At 45.1% G+C, this 20464-nt stretch overlaps 1 protein-coding gene across 2 annotated transcripts in view; it reads left to right on the top strand.

Moving 5' to 3' along the window:
* Positions 1-20464, top strand: part of LOC126484102 (methyl farnesoate epoxidase-like) — a 153672-nt gene that overhangs the window by 111083 nt on the left and 22125 nt on the right. For both annotated transcript variants that reach the window (XM_050107479.1, XM_050107478.1), the window contains exon 6: positions 7948-8053. In XM_050107479.1, coding sequence (XP_049963436.1) covers positions 7948-8053 — 106 coding nt within the window. The remainder of the gene's footprint in view (positions 1-7947; positions 8054-20464) is intronic.

Consider the following 20464-nt stretch of genomic DNA (forward strand, 5'->3'; position numbering starts at 1 on the left):
CACTGTTACGGTGATTTCTGTGTAGAAAGTTCGCTTTATCGTCTTGGAACGTGGGGTCTCTTAATTTCATGAACAAGGTTCTTCGCGATGCAGTCATGTCTCTTGTAACATCTTCTGCCCCATAAGTTGAGAATTGTTCGCGCTGCTCTTCTGTGAATTTTTTTACCTCCTCAACTAATGCAAATCCGTACAGGTGTCGAACGAGGGTTTTGTGAAAGGAAGCAAGGTTAGCGTTTAACATCCCATCGATAAGATCATTATAAACGAAAGGGTTTTGTAAGCGGCCTAATTCGTGCGTGAATGACTCGTCCTTAAGCATTCTTCCATCAAATACTAGTGTATTTAAATTTATCCGTGTTCTGTGGAATTCATTCAGGTCAGCGACTGAATTATAAATCTACATAAGTAGAATGTAAATGTTCGTTTCTTGGACATCCCAAATCTACGAAAGTTGTTCGCGGATTGCTTTAAAATTTTGACACAACATTGCATTCGAATATACTTGTAATAAAGGGGGAAACGGTATAAAAATGTAAATTTTGATTTGTTCAAAATCGTTAATCTCCGAAAGTTCTTGGCCGATTGCTTTGAAATTTTGACACAACGTTCTACTGGTATACGAGCGTGTTTCTATTACCACACTTTTTAAATTACGTGATACATAATTTTTATAAATTTAATAATAGGGAAACGTTGTAAAATGCATGATAGTTATTAGCAAACAGGAAAGTTGAATTTGTGGCTTATTGATTTATGATTAGAATATTACAACACAGTCTGAAGTTGCAATAATAATAAACAAGGCTCGAGGTCAGTGAGAAGGGGGAAGAGGGATAGAGGGATGAGAGGAAATGGACATACTGGAAGGAGAGGACGGAAAGAGAGAAGGGGCAGGAGGAATGGAGAGAGAAGGGGGAGGGAGAAGATGGACAAAGAAAGGGGGAGGAGCTGATGGACTGGTAGAGAGGGAGAGAGAGGGGCAGCAGGAGATGGGGGGGACAGGGGGGGGGGAGAAGATGGGCAGAGACAGGAGGAGGAGAAGATGGACAAAGCAAGAGGGAGGGGATGTGGACAGACAGGGGAGAGAAGGAGATAACGTCGTGTATCCAATTCGCATACGTACTAGAAACGTGGGCTTTCGATTTTCGTTTTTTTCCATTTAAGCAGTCTGAGCTACAGCAAAGCGTGGCCGGGTACAGCAGGCTAGTTATAAATATTGTATCATGGCACATATTGAAGATTATGATTACTTTGTGTTTCCTGATTATTCGGTTATGTTATTTGGATAAATAAGAAATACAAAATAATCATACTGAAGTATTTAATATGCGCTATGATATACAGACACACACATATTGTTTTTTCATTGTTTTTACTATCTTAGCAACTGAAATAAAATCTTAGTAGTTAAGAGTCTGTGGAATGTAAGTATATGAATGTGAAAGCTTTAAGTGATGATATATTTACACTACTGGTCATTAAAATTGCTACACCACGAAGATGACGTACTACAGACGCGAAATTTAAGCAACAGGAAGAAGATGCTGTGACATGCAAATGATTAGTTTTCAGAGCATTCACACAAGGTTGGCGCCGGTGGCGACACCTACAACGTACTGACACGAGGAAAGTCTCCAACCGATTTCTCATACACAAACAGCAGTTGACCGGCGTTGCCTGGTGAAACGTTGTTGTGATGCCTCGTGTAAGGAGGAGAAATCCGTATCATCACGTTTCCGACTTTGATAAAGGTCGGATTGTAGCCTATCGCGATTGCGGTTTATCGTATCGCGACATTGCTGCTCGCGTTGGTCGAGATCCAATGACAGTTAGCAGAATATGGAATCGGTGGGTTCAGGAGGGTAATACGGAACGCCGTGCTGGATCCCAACGGCCTCGTATCACTAGCAGTCGAGGTGACTGGTATCTTATCCGCATGGCTGTAACGGGTCGTGCAGCCACGTCTCGATCCCTGAGTCAACAGATGGGGACGTTTGCAAGACAACAACCATCTGCACGAACAGTTCGACGACGTTTGCAGTAGCATGGACTATCATGCTCGGAGACCATGTCTGCGGTTACCCTTGACGCTGCATCACAGACATGTGCGCCTGCGATGGTGCACTCAACGACGAACCTGGGTGCACGAATGGCAAAACGTCATTTTTTAGGATGAATCCAGCTGCTGTTTACAGCATCATGATGGTCGCATCCGTGTTTGGATGAACGCACATTGGCAGCGTGTATTCGTCATCGCCGTACTGGCATATCATCCGGCGTGATGGTATGGGGTGCCATTGGTTACATGTCTCGGTCACCTCTTGTTCGCATTGACGGTACCTTGAAAAGTGGACGTTACAAATGGTTCAAATGGCTCTGTGCACTATGGGACTTAACATCTGAGGTCATCAGTCCCCTAGAACTTAGAACTACTTAAACCTAACTAACCTAAGGACATCACACACATCCATGCCCGAGGCAGGATTCGAACCTGCGACCGTAGCGGTCGCGCGGTTCCAGACTGAAGTGCCTAGAACCGCTCGGCCACAACAGCCGGCGTGAACGTAATATTTCAGATGTGTTACCACCCGTGGCTCTACCCTTCATTCGGTCCCTGCGTAACCCTGCATTTCAGCAGGATAATACACGAGCGCATGTTGTAGGCCCTGTACGAGCCTTTCTGGATACAGAAAATGTTCGACTGCTGCCCTGGCCAGCACATTCTCCAGATCTCTCACCAACTGACAACTTCTGGTCAATGGTGGCCGAGCAACTGGCTCTTCACAATACGCCAGTCACTACTCTTGATGAACTGTGGCATCGCGTTCAGGCTGCATGGGCAGCTGTACCTGTACACGCTATCCAAGCTATGTTTGACTCAATGCCCAGGCGTATCAAGGCCGTTATTACGGCCAGAGGTGGTTGTTCTGGGTACTGATTTCTCAGGATCTATGCACCCAAATTGCGTGAAAATGTCATCTCATGTCAGTTCTAGTATAATACAGGGTGATTCAAAAAGAATACCACAACTTTAACAATGTGTATTTAATGAAAGAAACCTTCTGTTATACATCATTACAAAGAGTATTTAAAAAGGTTTTTTTTTTCACTCAAAAACAAGTTCAGAGATGTTCAATATGGCCCCCTCCAGACACACGAGCAATATCAACCCGATACTCGTTCCACACTCTCTGTAGCATATCAGGCGTAACAGTTTGGATAGCTGCTGTTATTTCTCGTTTCAAATCATCAATGGTGGCTGGGAGAGGTGACCAAAACACCATATCCTTAACATACCCCCATAAGAAGAAATCGCAGGGGGTAAGATCAGGGCTTCTTGGAGGCCACTGATGAAGTGCTGTGTCACGGGCTGCCTGGCGGCCGATCCATCGCCTCGGGTAGTTGACATTCAGGTTTCATAACTAACCTTTTTCGTAGGACTCTCCATACAGTTGATTGTGGAATTTGCAGCTCTCTGCTAGCTCTGCGAGTCGATTTTCCTGGGCTGCAAACAAATGCTTTCTGGATGCGCGCTACATTTTCATCACTCGTTCTCGGCCGTCCAGAACTTTTCCCTTTGCACAAACACCCATTCTCTGTAAACTGTTTATACCAACGTTTAATACACCACCTATCAGGAGGTTTAACACCATACTTCGTTCGAAATGCACGCTGAACAACTGTCGTCGATTCACTTCTGCCGTACTCAATAACACAAAAAGCTTTCTGTTGAGCGGTCGCCATCTTAACATCAACTGACACTGACGCCTAGTCAACAGCGCCTCAAGCGAACAAATGTACAACTAAATGAAACTTTATAGCTCCCTTAATTCGCCGACAGATAGTGCTTAGCTCTGCCTTTTGTCGTTGCAGAGTTTTAAATTCCTAAAGTTGTGGTATTCTTTTTGAATCACCCTGTATATTTGACTAATGAATACCCGTTTATCACCTGCATTTCTTCTTGGTGTAGCAATTTTAATGTCCATTAGTGTATTATTACTGTTCTCCATGTACCAGGCAAATGAATTTCGAGTAAAATTTCAGTAAAGGGTCGAATGAAATGATTTAAATATACAACTGTCTTAAGATGCACATTGTCACATTGAGCAAATAATTCTTACCAAACTTCAGATTAATATACGTGTAACTGTAATGCAACTGATGATAGCAGCAGACTACTAAAACGCGTCTTGCTAATAAACGAAATGAAATGAGCGTGTGGCATTGTTGGCTGGGAGGCCCCATCCGGGGGAGTTCGGCCGCCGAGTGCGTCGTATTTCACGGCGGACTTGCTAATAAATATTAATAAGTGACTGAAGCAATGAAAATTATTTCATGAAAATACGAGTGTGGCCTTAGTCCTCTTCGCAACTAGACTTGTTTGTTCGTTCACATTGTATCACTTTGATCAGAAACTTGCAGACACCTGTGATTCACGCCGGTGACTCTTCTTATTTTTGCTAGCCTTTCGCCATTGTTTTTAAATGGTAGGCGTGTTAATCTTGATTTGGCAATGTTAGTGGTAGAGGTTCTAAACATTCTGCGTGGTGTCTGTTCGTTCTATATCGTGTCTCCCCACCACTTTCGCGCAACGACGCTCTGAGCGTGTTTTTTAGGGAATTGACTAGTTTGAACCTGGGACCTGTTGCTGGTAAGGAGACGCCAGACCACACATGACATGTAGAATTCAGAAGAGTTCAGTGAGACTAGCGATGATATAACCAAATACTTAATGATTTCAGCGTCAGCTCCATTGCACTCCCTGTAAAAGAATCTTAATACTAACTAAATTTAGTGGAAGGGGTTGAGGCTTTCCTATTTTTATTTAGCTGGTAAAATAACGTCGAAAAATCAGTTAAGTTTACCATTGGAAATTTTATTCTACTCACAACATTGTTTATAAATTGCACTATTGATAAAAGGAAATGTTTTAATACAGGATGGTAAAAACCAACTGCGTTCAACAAAAATGTGAACGAATATTCCCTGAATGTGTTTCCAAGTTCTACAATGGATCGAAGGATGACCTATGCCATATCACATCTATAATCTAGGTTTAAATTAAGTTTCACAAAAAAGCAAATTATCAAAATGGTCTACAGTGACCCCCAATTATCTTTAATTACGTATCTAACTTGTCGTAAATTACAGTGGCTGATGTGGCTTCTCAATAGCTATATAACAGAAAAGTCATCGCATTTCAGATTTTTACTTTAAGTGGCAAATGTGAACACCATGAGCTTTAATTGACGATCGACACTAGTATTACGCAAAAAGTTGTGTAACAGATGAGACTTCTGCAGTTCTGAGTGAAGCTTTATGCGCTGTTGTGCGGCATCGCGTGCGTTCATTACCTTGTCGGTGTTCGTCAGGGGGCGACGGCCGGCGCAGCTCCGTCCAGCTCGCCCTCTCGGAAGCAACTCTCAAGCAACTCTTCCCTAACTTCTCCTTCCTACAATTTACCGAAGTTGGTTTAAAAAAAAAACTATCTGGCTGTGTTTTCATCTGACCAATCAGGGTCTCAATGTTAACCTTAAGCTCCGCCTACAAAAATTCTGTCTATCCAATGAGAAACGTTATACTTTTCGTGGTGGGGCAATGTTTTTAAAGTTTGCAACAGAGACGCGAAAAAGTCTCACGCTAAAACTTGCAGCTGGCGTGGTCCTTTTAGCGTTATCGTAAGATCTATACTGTTCTTCTGGAGGGCTCTAGCTTTTAACATGGGCTGGGGGGTGGTCCTAACGTGACAGAGGCGCGAAAAAGTCTCACGCTAAAAACTTGCGGGTGGTGTAGCCCTTTTTGTGTTATCGTAAGATCTATACTGTTCTTCTGGAGGGCTTTAGCTTTTAACATGGGCTGGGGGGTGGTCCTAACGTAACAGAGACGCGAAAAAGTCTCACGCTAAAACTTGCGGGTGGTGTAGTCCTGGCAGTTAGCTGGCGACGTGGGTGTCCGTCCGTCCCTTATCGTAGGGCCTTCCAGCTTGACATGGTTCTGCTCTCGGCTTCTGTTCTCGTTTCTCCCCTCGGAACTGCGTCTGTGTCACGGTGGGAAGGTATGACATGCATTTAGGCATTCTTGTGTTCGTCTGTGGTATTCCATTTGCTCACTCGTTACTCGTATTACTTTGGTTAATTTAATGTCACGATTTATTCGGAGCTATGTGACATACTACTGGATTTGCTTATCATGTCAGGGTTTTCATGGAAGGTGTTGGATTTGCCTGACACCTTACAAGGTAGCCGGATGCTCTTCCTTCCTTTTTTCTCAGACAGCGTGTTTCGAGTCAAAGCCAATCTTTGCGCCTGGCAGTGATCAGATGTCTTCCTAATCCATGGCAAGTTTCGACACTGTCATCTCCCTGGTCTACACCTCCAGGGAGCCCTGTCGGATTTCGCACATTATCCGTCAGGTAATTTCTTTGTCTTGTGTATAGAAATGGACTTTCAGATTGCCTCGAGGAACACCGAACTCTACTTTCGCTGCTGGTGTTAAGAAAGAATACTACCTCCTGCTTGGTAGACTCTCCCATCTGCACTAATTTTATGTACTAGTCGATGGCGGGGAACTGTGTCGAATGCCCCCTGGGTGTAAAGAAACGCGGCAGCAAAAAAAAATGGTTCAGATGGCTCTGAGCACTATGGGACTTAGCATCTGAGGTCATCAGTCCCCTAGAACTTATAACTACTTAAACCTAACTAACCTAAGGACATCACACACATCCATGCCCGAGGCAGGATTCGAACCTACGACCGTAGCTTTCGCGCGGTTCCAGACTGAAGCGCCTAGAACCGCTCGTCCACTGCGGCCGGCAAACGCGGCAGCAATCTGGGTTCAGCCGTCTACTGCCTTCCAGATCTCATGAACGAGCAGAGGAAGATGGAATTCACACGACAGGTGCCTTTGGGAACTGTATTGATTCCTGCGTAGGAACTGTTCGGTCTCCAGGAAAGTTATCATACACGAGAACATTGTATTTTCGATAACTCTACGTGAAATTCACCTGAGTGACAGAGACTTTTACAAGTCGGTCTTACAGCTCTTCTTATACAACAAAACAACCTATTTCTTTACACAGTCATCTTCCACGCCCCATCAGTAAAACAGGGGCTAGTTTGACCGTGCATTCTGTATTGTCTCTAAAGGGCAGTCCGTTAGGTCTCTTCCGAGCGATTTGAGCCGTTTCTCAATTTCGCACTCACTTCTTTCTGTATCTGTGATTTTTGCATCCTTGCGACGGTCGCACGAAGAAATTTTGTTGTGGTCTTCGAAGGAGCACTATTTCTGTCTTCAGTTCATCATCTTCCTTTCGGATGCCATGTTAGTCAAAGAGCGTTTGAACGAAAGACTTTCTTCCATTGAATAGTTTTAGGTAGGACTCAAACTTACTAGCGTTTATTGAGAATTCAGCAGTTAAGATCTCAATTTATTAGTCATTGAATGTTTGCAAAACCGTCGTTACGGTTGTTTTGACAGCGTTCAGCATTTGTTTGTTAATAAGGTTTAGAATCTAGCGTGTCTATACACGCACTTCATCACGGGATTTATGATTATTAGCATGAACTCGTTCTGAAGCAACAGCAACATTGGCAGTGAACGCTGGATAGAAAAATTATATGCACCGCATTCCTAGTGATACTCAAACAAAACAGCAATGTTGGTATGGTTCACAGATCGAAGGCCAGAAACAAGAACAACAACACAAAGAAGTGATTTCACAGATGTCTTGGCAATGTTATTGAACCAGCTACATGCAACAGCGCTAAAAAGTTTTACAGTAAGAAATCTTTTCAATTTTACAACGTTTTAAGGAAAGGTGAACGGAAAATTCTATGTTTACTGTAAGCACTATTTTTTCTTTCAATCAAGTATTTATTACGATTATTGACTATTGTGGAATCAAGTCGATATTTTCAGTATCAATATATTTTGTGGTTGTGTTTCTAGGAGGCTATACACGAGCACATGAAAACTCTAGACGAGGACAACCCACGAGATTTCATCGACGTCTACTTGCGGGAAATGAAGAACTCTGGAGATCCCACGTTCACTGGTTAGTACAGCAGATGCCTTTTTTTATTTAGGTGCTTTGTCGTATCTTGACGATGTAATGACTTGTACATTGTTAAGGTTAAGGCTTTTGGCAGCCAGCAAGGGCATTCCGTGAAAAGAAATCAGGGATACAATGCAGACAACAGGCAGAAGTGGCAGTGTTTTGGGGTTAGCAGAGGTAAACAGTGACGGTAGAGGGCTGTGAATTGCAGACACTCTTGGCAGCTGTTCCAGGGGAGAAAGTTAACTAGTAACTCCACCTAACTTCCAGACGCTGTTGTAAGGTGTCATAGTAGAAGATGGCCACAAAACGGCAGGTCTTAGTAGAGCCAGCAAGCTTGATAATTGCCCATGAGAACTGCAAAGTCAGTGGGTTTACACAGGCGAGAGTGGTACCACAGCTGACCCCACTCACGAGAAGCCTCTTGGCAGTGTCAGGTGGGTAAAACACTTTTGTTGTTGGCCATAAGAGGATGAGCAGTAACGTCTAGCTTTCAGCTGAATGCTGTTGCTACCAAACTTGGCGTTTGTTAATGTAAAGTCCAGATACATCAAATACCTACTGAGTAGAAGAGGAGTGATCTGAATGTGGTTGGACAGAGAGAGCCACTCATCAGATCGGCTGAAGCTTGTTAAGTGCTGGTGGATTTGCGGGCCGACTATAGAAAGGGGGAAATAGTGCGCCACCACAGTCTTTTAAAAACCAATGTTTTTGTCTTCAGAAAGAGTTCTCTGTCAGATCGATGGGGCGACGACTCCGTGTCGCTCATTGCCAGCTTGGAGTACATTCCGACAAAGCTGTTTTTCTCGCTTGGAGTGCTGCTATCAAAGTTCATACCTCACAGTGCTGCTAGTGCATGCTATTTCTGTCAGCTCTCACTGCGCAAACTCAGACACTGACTTCTGTTGTGCAGCCAGTTGCACCGTTTGTTTTTCATGTTTGGAATTGGCCTTCAATGTAGTAATTAGTCGGATCGCAAATAAATTGTGCTAATCAGACCCCTGGGTATCCTTAAGTCACCTGCTGTGAGCATTCTATCGAGTCCCAAAATCCTCTCCTCCTGCAAGTGCGCTGTGACAGTGTTTGACAGTGATCCTACAGCGTAAATCAGGAAGAATGTCACATAATTTGTGAGGTGATTCTGCATGTGAAAATAAACCAAAAAAGTCATATCCTATTTTCTATTGTTACGCAGCTGGGGTGGGTTGAAGACTACACTCATCCATGAATGAATATGAAGACAAGTGTGAATATTACTTACCGAAATGCGGCGTGGTGGACAGAATAATGCTGGTACATATGACTTATCCTTCCTGTAAGAGGTGTAGTGGCTCTCTAGCACATAGAAGCACTGTGACGCCGCCCGCATCTCGTGGTCGTGCGGTAGCGTTCTCGCTTCCCACGCCCGGGTTCCCGGGTTCGATTCCCGGCGGGGTCAGGGATTTTCTCTGCCTCGTGATGGCTGGGTGTTGTGTGCTGTCCTTAGGTTAGTTAGGTTTCATTAGTTCTAAGTTCTAGGCGACTGATGACCTCAGCAGTTGAGTCGCATAGTGCTCAGAGCCCAGCCCAGCCCCACTGTGACGCCGCACCGAGGTAACAGCTGCATGCGTACCCATTGTCAAGCTTGGGTCGGGTCAATGACACCATGTGAATGCCGTGACTAAGTGTCCACTGTGTCTGTGAATACCAATATGTTGCATATGTTCACTCATGCAGAATACGAAGACATGTTGTTTGTGTAACAGCATTGTAATGGCAGTAGCCGTGCAGCTGAGGCAGAATACCAGAGACATTTCCCTGAAGTACGAGGTGCATTCAAGTTCTAAGGCCTCCGATTTTTTTTCTAATTAACTGCTCACACGAAATCGATGAAACTGGCGTTACTTCTCGACATAATCGCCCTGCAGACGTACACATTTTTCACAACGCTGACGCCATGATTCCATGGCAGCGGCGAAGGCTTCTTTAGGAGTCTGTTTTGACCACTGGAAAATCGCTGAGGCAATAGTAGCACGGCTGGTGAATGTGCGGCCATGGAGAGTGTCTTTCATTGTTGGAAAAAGCCAAAAGTCACTAGGAGCCAGGTCAGGTGAGTAGGGAGCATGAGGAATCACTGCAAAGTTGTTATCACAAAGAAACAGTTGCGGAACGTTAGCTCGATGTGCCGGTGCGTTGTCTTGGTGAAACAGCACACGCGCAGTCCTTCCCGGACGTTTTTGTTGCAGTGCAGGACGGAATTTGTTCTTCAAAACATTTCCGTAGGATTCACCTGTTACCGTAGTGCCCTTTGCAACGCAATGGGTAAGGATTACGCCCTCGCTGTCCCAGAACATGAACACCATCATTTTTTCAGCACTGGCGGTTACCCGAAATTTTTTTGGAGGCGGTAAATCTGTGTGCTTCCATTGAGCTGACTGGCGCTTTGTTTCTGGATTGAAAAATGGCATCCACGTCTCATCCATTGCCACAACCGACGAAAAGAAAGTCCCATTGATGCTGTCGTTGCGCGTCAACATTGCTTGGCAACATGCCACATGGGCAGCCATGTGGTCGTCCGTCAGCATTCGTGGCACCCACCTGGATGACACTTTTCGCATTTTCAGGTCGTCATGCAGAATTGTGTGCACAGATCCCACAGAAATACGAACTCTGGAGGCGATCTGTTCAACAGTCATTCGGCGATCCCCCAAAACAATTCTATCCACTTTCTCGATCATGTCGTCATACCGGCTTGTGCGAGCCCGAGGTTGTTTCGGTTTGTTGTCACATGATGTTCTGCCTTGATTAAACTGTCGCACCCATGAACGCACTTTCGACACATCCATAACTCCATCACCACATGTCTCCTTCAACTGTCAATGAATTTCAATTGGTTTCACACCACGCAAATTCAGAAAACGAATGATTGCACGCTGTTCAAGTAAGGAAAACGTCGCCATTTTAAGTATTTAAAACAGTTCTCATTCTCGCCGCTGGCGGTAAAATTCCATCTGCCGTACGGTGCTGCCATCTCTGGGACGTATTGACAATGAACGTGGCCTCATTTTAAAACAATGCGCATGTTTCTATCTCTTTCCAGTCCGGAGAAAAAAAAATGGAGGCCTTAGAACTTGAATGCACGTCGTACGAACGTCAGGCTGTCCAGTTAGTTGAGGAAAAGGAAGACATTATTGCAAACGCACAGCAGAGTCCCACCACCGGTATATGGTGCATTAGCCGTCAGCTCGGTATTCCACAAATGCGAGTGTGGCGTACATTCCGTTCTGTGGTCTTGTACCCATTCCATATGCAGCCAGGGCAACATCTGCATGCAGGTGACTTAGTAAACAGACAACAGTTTTGTGAATGACTGGCTGTACACAGAGACGTCGTGCAATACGCTTAATTTACAGATGTGGCTACATTTACACACAATGGTTTAATGAGCACCTGCGATTCTCGTGAGAACTGGCATAACACTAGGGAAAAAAAATTCCAAGTTAGGTTCTCAGTTTACGTCTGGTATGGTATTATCGATGACCTGGCGACAGGACCTGTGTTCCTGCTAAATCACAAATGGTTCAAATGGCTGTGAGCACTATGGGACTCAACTTCTGAGGTCATCTGTCCCCTAGAACTTAGAACTATTTAAACCTAACTAACCTAGGGAGATCACACACATCCATGCCAGAGGCAGGATTCGAACCTGCAACCGTAGCGGTCTCGCGGCTCCAGACTGCAGCGCCTAGAACCGCACGGCCACTCCGGCCGGCGCTAAATCACATGATAGCCGCAACATAAGTACATTTTCTCATAGAAGACCTACCTAGACCTTTGGAAGACGTGACGTTAGAGGAACGTCGGTAGATGCACCTGCAACATGATGGATCACCGATTCACTGTACCAGACTGTATCTGAATACTACATTTCCTCGACAGTGGATTGGTCGTGGCGGACCCATTAACTACCCTGCCAGATCACCCTGCCTAACCCCGATCTGTTTATAGGGCTGGTTAAAGGGGGATGTGTACACTACTAAGGTGGATGCACATGAAGAATTTGTTGCTCGCATCGCCAACGCTGGTACCCGCATTAGAGCCCGCCTAGGTGATATTCGATTTAGGCTACAACACATCCTCCAACGCTCTGACAAATGCTTTGAGATGGTTGGGGAACATTTTGAACACCAGTTGCAGGATGAATCAGTCATCTGTCCCATCATTATACTGTCCAGCACAGAGCTACACAGCATTTCAGTAAGTAATGTTCGCATTTGTCTCCATAATCGTTCATGGATGTGCGTAGTCTTCAGCCTACTCCAGTTCTGTAACCATGTAAAATGTTTATAGGAATTTTTCGGTTTATTGTCACATGTAGAATCATCTCACAAATTATTTGATGTTCTTCCTGAGTCACCCTGTATATCAATGGCGTAGGGTTCTCTTCACCGACAAGTGCGGGATTTGTCTGGTGCCTGATGATCGTCATAGAAGAGAGCTGAGGTGGCCAGGTACCAATGCAAGTCCCAGGTATACAGCGCCATGTTTCGGGTCTCACGGTAATAGTAGAATCTTCGAATGGCATCGCTTAAGTATATGCCAATTCGGCGGACAATTTTCGAATTCAAAACACTTCTTGCCACAAGTAACAATTAAAGCTTGAAACGGCGATCTGAAGAGTATACACAAACCACATTGTCCTGTTCTTGAGTATTTACTTTTACCTCAGTCACACATGTGACTTAACGAAGGGAATCCTGGGGTGAGAAGAATATTCAGAAAGATATTTCCGATTAAAAAAGTATGCATCTCGCGAAAGTCGTGCATAAGCTTTTTCCCGCTGTTTATTTCTCACAGTGTATTGTTCATGCATTAATATACAGTTGAATGCATGAAGATCATCACAGGTAGGCTGCTGCGGCCGCATGTTGTACGAAGTTATGTAACAGGGACAGTCTGTAAAGCTGTCTGTATCAGGTGCTTGGTCTAGGGGTAGCGTCTTTGATTCATAATCAAAACGTCTTCGGTCCCGGGTTCGATCCCCGCCACTGCCTAAATTTTGATAAATAGTCGGCATTGGCGGCCGAAGACTTCTGGCATAAGAAGTCAGCCTCATTCTGCCAACGGCCTTGTCAAAGAGGGCGGAGGAGCGGATAGAGGTTCAGGGCACTGTCTTGTCCTAGGGGTGGGAAATTGCCCCCAAAGGCGGAAGAATCAGCAATGATCAATGACATGAGGATGCAGAAGGCAATGGAAACCACTGCATTAAAGACACGTAACGTGTATCCACAGGACATGTGGCCTGTAATTGAAGAAGTGTCATGATGATCTCTCCATTGGCAAAAGATTCCGGAATAGTCCCCCATTCGGATCTCCGGGAGGGGACTGCCAAGGGGGAGGTTACCATGAGAAAAAGATTGAATAATCAACGAAAGGATAGCGTTCTACGAGTCGGGGCGTGGAATGTCAGAAGCTTGAACGTGGCAGGGAAACTAGAAAATCTGCAAAGGGAAATGCAAAGGCTCAATCTAGATATAGTAGAGGTCAGTGAAATGAAGTGGAAGGAAGACAGGGATTTCTGGTCAGATGAGTATCGGGTAATATCGACAGCAGCAGAATATGGTATAACAGGTGTAGGATTCGTTATGAATAGGAAGGTAGAGCAGAGGGTGTGTTACTGTGAACAGTTCAGTGACCGGGCTGTTCTAATCAGAATCGACAGCAGACCAACACCGACAACGATAGTTCAGGTATACATGCCGACGTCGCAAGCTGAAGATGAACAGATAGAGAAAGTGTATGAGGATATTGAAAGGGTAATGCAGTATGTAAAGGGGGACGAAAATCTAATAGTCTTGGGCGACTGGAATGCAGTTGTAGGGGAAGGAGTAGAAGAAAAGGTTACAGGAGAATATGGGCTTGGGACAAGGAATGAAAGAGGAGAAAGACTAATCGAGTTCTGTAACAAGTTTCAGCTAGTAATAGCGAATACCCTGTTCAAGAATCACAAGACGAGGAGGTATACTTGGAAAAGGCCGGGAGATACGGGAAGATTTCAATTACACTCCTGGAAATTGAAATAAGAACACCGTGAATTCATTGTCCCAGGAAGGGGGAACTTTATTGACACATTCCTGGGGTCAGATACATCACATGATCACACTGACAGAACCACAGGCACATAGACACAGGCAACAGAGCATGCACAATGTCGGCACTAGTACGGTGTATATCCACCTTTCGCAGCAATGCAGGCTGCTATTCTCCCATGGAGACGATCGTAGAGATGCTGGATGTAGTCCTGTGGAACGGCTTGTCATGCCATTTCCACCTGGCGCCTCAGTTGGACCAGCGTTCGTGCTGGACGTGCAGACCGCGTGAGACGACGCTTCATCCAGTCCCAAACATGCTCAATGGGGGACAGATCCGGAGATCTTGCTGGCCAGGGTAGTTGACTTACACCTTCTAGAGCATGTTGGGTGGCACGGGATACATGCGGACGTGCGTTGTCCTGTTGGAACGGCAAGTTCCCTTGCCGGTCTAGGAATGGTAGAACGATGGGTTCGATGACGGTTTGGATGTACCGTGCACTATTCAGTGTCCCCTCGACGATCACCAGTGGTGTACGGCCAGTGTAGGAGATCGCTCCCCACACCATGATGCCGGGTGTTGGCCCTGTGTGCCTCGGTCGTATGCAGTCCTGATTGTGGCGCTCACCTGCACGGCGCCAAACACGCATACGACCATCATTGGCACCAAGGCAGAAGCGACTCTCATCGCTGAAGACGACACGTCTCCATTCGTCCCTCCATTCACGCCTGTCGCGACACCACTGGAGACGGGCTGCACGATGTTGGGGCGTGAGCGGGAGACGGCCTAACGGTGTGCGGGACCGTAGCCCAGCTTCATGGAGACGGTTGCGAATGGTCCTCGCCGATACCCCAGGAGCAACAGTGTCCCTAATTTGCTGGGAAGTGGCGGTGCGGTCCCCTACGGCACTGCGTAGGATCCTACGGTCTTGGCGTGCATCCGTGCGTCGCTGCGGTCCGGTCCCAGGTCGACGGGCACGTGCACCTTCCGCCGACCACTGGCGACAACATTGATGTACTGTGGAGACCTCACGCCCCACGTGTTGAGCAATTCGGCGGTACGTCCACCCGGCCTCCCGCATGCCCACTATACGCCCTCGCTGAAAGTCCGTCAACTGCACATACGGTTCACGTCCACGCTGTCGCGGCATGCTACCAGTGTTAAAGACTGCGATGGAGCTCCGTATGCCACGGCAAACTGGCTGACACTGACGGCGGCGGTGCACAAATGCTGCGCAGCTAGCGCCATTCGACGGCCAACACCGCGGTTCCTGGTGTGTCCGCTGTGCCGTGCGTGTGATAATTGCTTGTACAGCCCTCTCGCAGTGTCCGGAGCAAGTATGGTGAGTCTGACACACCGGTGTCAATGTGTTCTTTTTTCCATTTCCAGGAGTGTAGATCACATCATGGTCAGACAGATTCCGAAATCAGATACTGGATTGTAAGGCGTACCCAGGAGCAGATATAGACTCAGATCACAATATAGTAGTGATGAAGAGTAGGCTGAAGTTCAAGACATTAGTCAGGAAGAATCAATACGCAAAGAAGTGGGATACGGAAGCACTAAGGAATGACGAGATACGTTTGAAGTTCTCTAACGCTATAGATACAGCAATAAGGAACAGCGCAGTAGCCAGTACAGTTGAAAAGGGCCATCACAGAAGTTGGGAAGGAAAACATAGGTACAAAGAAGGTAGCTGCGAAGGAACCGTGGGTAACAGAAGAAATACTTCAGTTGATTGATGAAAGGAGGAAGTACAAACATGTTCCGGGAAAATCAGGAATGCAGAAATACAAGTCGTTGAGGAATGAAATAAATAGGAAGTGCAGGGAAGCTAAGACGAAATGGCTGCAGGAAAAATGTGAAGACATCGAAAAAGATATGATTGTCGGAAGGACACACTCAGCATACAGGAAAGTCAAAACAACCTTTGGTGACATTAAAAGCAACGGTGGTAACATTAAGAGTGCAACGGGAATTCCACTGTTAAATGCAGAGGAGAGAGCAAATGGTTCAAATGGCTCTGAGTACTATGGGACTTAACTTCTGTGGTCATCAGTCCCCTAGAACTTAGAACTACTTAAACCTAACTAACCTAAGGACATCACACACATCCATGCCCGAGGCAGGATTCGAAGTTGCGACCGTAGCGGTCACGCGGTTCCAAACTGAAGCGCTTAGAACCGCACGGCCACACCGGCCGGCCAGAGGAGAGAGCAGATAGGTGGAAAGAATACATTGAAAGCCTCTATGAGGGTGAAGATTTGTTTGATGTGATAGAAGAAGAAACAGGAGTCGATTTAGAAGATATAGGGGATCCAGTATTAGAATCGGAATTTAAAAGAGCTTTGGAGGACTTACGGTCAAATAAGGCCGAAGGGATAGATAACATTCCATCAGAATTTCTAAAATCATTGGGGGAAGCGGCAACAAAACGACTATTCACGTTGGCGTGTAGAATATATGAGTTTGGCGATATACCTCCGACTTTCGGAAAAGCATCATCCACAAAATTCCGAAGACGGCAAGAGCTGACAAGTTTGGGAATTATCGCACAATCAGCTTAACAGCTCATGCATCGAAGCTGCTTACAAGAATAATATACAGAAGAATGGAAAAGAAAACTGAGAATGCGCTAGGTGACCATCAGTTTGGCTTTAGGAAAAGTAAAGGGACGAGAGAGGGAATTCTGACGTTACGGCTAATAATGGAAGCAAGGCTAAAGAAAAACCAAGACACTTTCATAGGATTTGTGGACCTGGAAAAAGCGTTCGACAATATAAAATGGTGCAAGCTGTTCGAGATTCTGAAAAAAGTAGGTGTAAGCTATAGGGAGAGACGGGTCATATACAATATGTACAACAACCAAGAGGGAATAATAAGAGTGGACGATCAAGGACGAAGTGCTCGTATTAAGAAGGGTGTAAGACAAGGCTGTAGCCTTTCGCCCCTACTCTTCAATCTGTACATCGAGGAAGCAATGATGGAAATAAAAGAAAGGTTCAGGAGTGGAATTAAAATACAAGGTGAAACGATATCAATGATACGATTCGCTGATGACATTGCTATTCTGAGTGAAAGTGAAGAAGAATTAAATGATCTGCTGAACGGAATGAACAGTCTAATGTGTACACAGTATGGTTTGAGAGTAAATCGGAGAAAAACGAAGGTAATGAGAAGTAGTAGAAATGAGAACAGCGAGAAACTTAACATCAGGATTGATGGTCACGAAGTCAATGAAGTTAAGGAATTCTGCTACCTAGGCAGTAAAATAACCAATGACGGACGGAGCAAGGAGGACATCAAAAGCAGACTCGCTATGGCAAAAAAGGCATTTCTGGCCAAGAGAAGTCTATTAATATCAAATACCGACATTAATTTGAGGAAGAAATTTCTGAGGATGTACGTCTGGAATACAGCATTGTATGGTAGTGAAACATGGACTGTTGGAAAACCGGAACAGAAGAGAATCGAAGCATTTGAGATGTGGTGCTATAGACGAATGTTGAAAATTAGGTGGACTGATAAGGTAAGGAATGAGGACGTTCTACGCAGAATCGGAGAGGAAAGGAATATGTGGAAAACACTGATAAGGGGAAGGGACAGGATGGTAGGACAACTGCTAAGACATGAGGGAATGACTTACATGGTACTAGAGGGAGCTGTAGAGGGCAAAAACTGTAGAGGAAGACAGAGACTGGAATACGTCAAGCAAATAATTGAGGACGTAAGTTGCAAGTGCTACTCTGAGATGAAGAAGTTAGCACAGGAAAGGAATTCGTGGCGGGCCGCATCAAACCAGTCAGTAGACTGATGACCAAAAAAAAAAAAAAGATCTTCGTACGGTCCCAACTCCGCGGTCGAGGCGCGTGTACCACTTGTAATGGTACTTGAATTACGTAACCATTATGGTACCTCACCTGTACCTCTCGATACCAGTAATATGCTACTGTATTTTTGTTAACTACTTAACATATTTCTGAGACAACATTCAGATTTGATTCACTTTTGATACATCGACATGTTTATATTGCAATGATATTATTCTTATGTGTATTCTTTCTTTTGTCACTATGATCTTTGACGCAACTCTGATTTTTGGGCACGTAAGCGATAGTTAGTTAGTTGTTGAGTTGTTAGAGAGTCGGACGTTAGAAAGTCAAGTCGTGGACGTCATGTTGGAAAGATGAATATTGTCGTCAGCTTATAAAATGTGAACTTTAACAGTGACTGTGAGGAAGATGTTTTCAAGTATGTTTTGTATTGTGGAGTGATGTTTGTGTGTCACGTGATATTGCAATAAAAGCAATTAAAAGGAAGTGTAACTTAATTTCGGAGTGCTGATTATTTTTCTACATCACCATTGTCCAGCAAAAGTGTTATCTCCAGGAATGGTCTGTGAAGCGCATCTACAAAACTTTTGAATATAGCAGAATAAAACCTAGGCCTCTTTGCATCCGAGCTTGGAATCATAATCACCTAGATTTTCAACGATTGAGCCATGATAATACGAGACCAGCGTGGGAAACACAAAAAGATGAGTGCCTAGTTTTTTCATTATTACATGAAATGACTATTAACTGTGCTCTAATGACACCTGCCACATAATATGACTGATGTTGCCAGAAAATGCAGTATTTAGCAGCGTGAGCAACACCACAATCGTTACTAAAATTTTGACCTTTGTTGTGGTAGGGTTGTTAGACACGTAAGAGGTATTTCATTAATTTCGATTGGCTACTGTTGGAACAGTGTAACGCGAGAATTTTCACGGCGCAATTGACCACAGTAATTCATTTTAGTGAAATCGCTGACTATATTTGTGGCTGTAACTTGCCAGAATCCACATTCATGTAACGTAGTGCCAACCAATAATAAATGTTATATTTCTTCTACACACGCCAAAAAAAGTTTTACATCACCCCGGTTCCCAGAGCTCCAGAAGATAGACGTTGACTGTGGATATTGTATCACAAACACGGCCCCTTCGACTGTTCATAGATGTCAGTAAACCCGCCCAAAGATGTAAACAACCATGCATGAGCAGCGCCTATTAGACGGAGGGGTCCGACAGCCGATCACTTCCAGTCATTATACCAGGAAGGAGGTACACGGTTCGTGATGTCTGTAGTTAAACCATGCCTAGACGGTCAATACCGCGGTTCGGTCGCGTCCGCATTGTTACTTCGTGCCAGGAAGGGCTCTCAACAAGGGAAGTGTCCAGGCGTCTAGTTTCCCATGTCAGCAGCATATTGGCGAGGAAATCGTCTTCATGGACGACAATTCGCGCCCCCATAGTGCACATCTTGTGAATGACTTCAATCAGGATAACGACATGGCTCTACTAGAGGAGCCAGCATGTTCTCCAGACATGAGTCCTATTGAACACGCCTGGGATAGATTGAAAAGGGCTGTTTATGGAAGACGTGATCCACCAACCACTCTTGTTGAAAACGGTTGAAATGGCTCTAAGCACTATGGGTCATCAGTCCCCTAGAACTTAGAACTACTTAAACCTAACCAACCTAAGGACATCACATGCATCCATGTCCTGACACCGTAGCAGCAGCGCGGTTACGGACTGAAGCGCCTAGAACCGCTCGGTCACAGAGGCCGGCCCACTCTCAGGGATCTACGCCGAATGGCCGTTGAGCAGTGGGACAATATGGACCAACAGTGCCTTGATGAACTTGCGGATAGTATGCCACGATGAATACAGGCATGCATCAATGCAAGAGGACGTGCTACAATCTGGACCATCACGTCTGAAGGTCTCGTTGTGTGGTGGTACAACATGCAATGTGTGGTTTTCATGGGCAATGAAAAGGGCGGAAACGATGTTTATGTTGAACTCTATTCCAGTTTTCTGTACAGGTTCCGTCACTCTCGGAGCCGAGGTGATGCAAAACATTTTTTAATGTGTGTATTTCGCATGGCTGCAAAATAGTATTACATGCCTAGACAGGCCGCGACAGAAATAAGTAATTCTCTCGTTGTTCGGGGACAACAGCAACTTTGCGAGTGTGTGGACACACGGCGACATGTGGCTTTTTGTGTTGTTCTGGGAGGCGTGCTCCGATCGCCGAAGTGGTGAGGCCAACATTTCGCGTAAAGGGAAAATCCGGGTTCGAGTCCCAGTCCAGCATAAATATTCATATGTCGGAAATAAACTGTTCAGCTGACTTCTATTGAATTCGCAATTTCTAATTCAGTTCTTCTATGATAAGTGCGTATACTTCTGATAGCCTTTGCATACCCATTTTTGTTAGATTAGATTAGATACAATTTTTGCACCACAAATCCTTAGTGAGTATATCCTCCAGGATATACAATATTTCATTA

The sequence above is a fragment of the Schistocerca serialis genome, chromosome 6 (assembly GCF_023864345.2).
Source record: "Schistocerca serialis cubense isolate TAMUIC-IGC-003099 chromosome 6, iqSchSeri2.2, whole genome shotgun sequence".
In the NCBI taxonomy this organism is placed as follows: Eukaryota; Metazoa; Arthropoda; class Insecta; order Orthoptera; family Acrididae; genus Schistocerca; species Schistocerca serialis.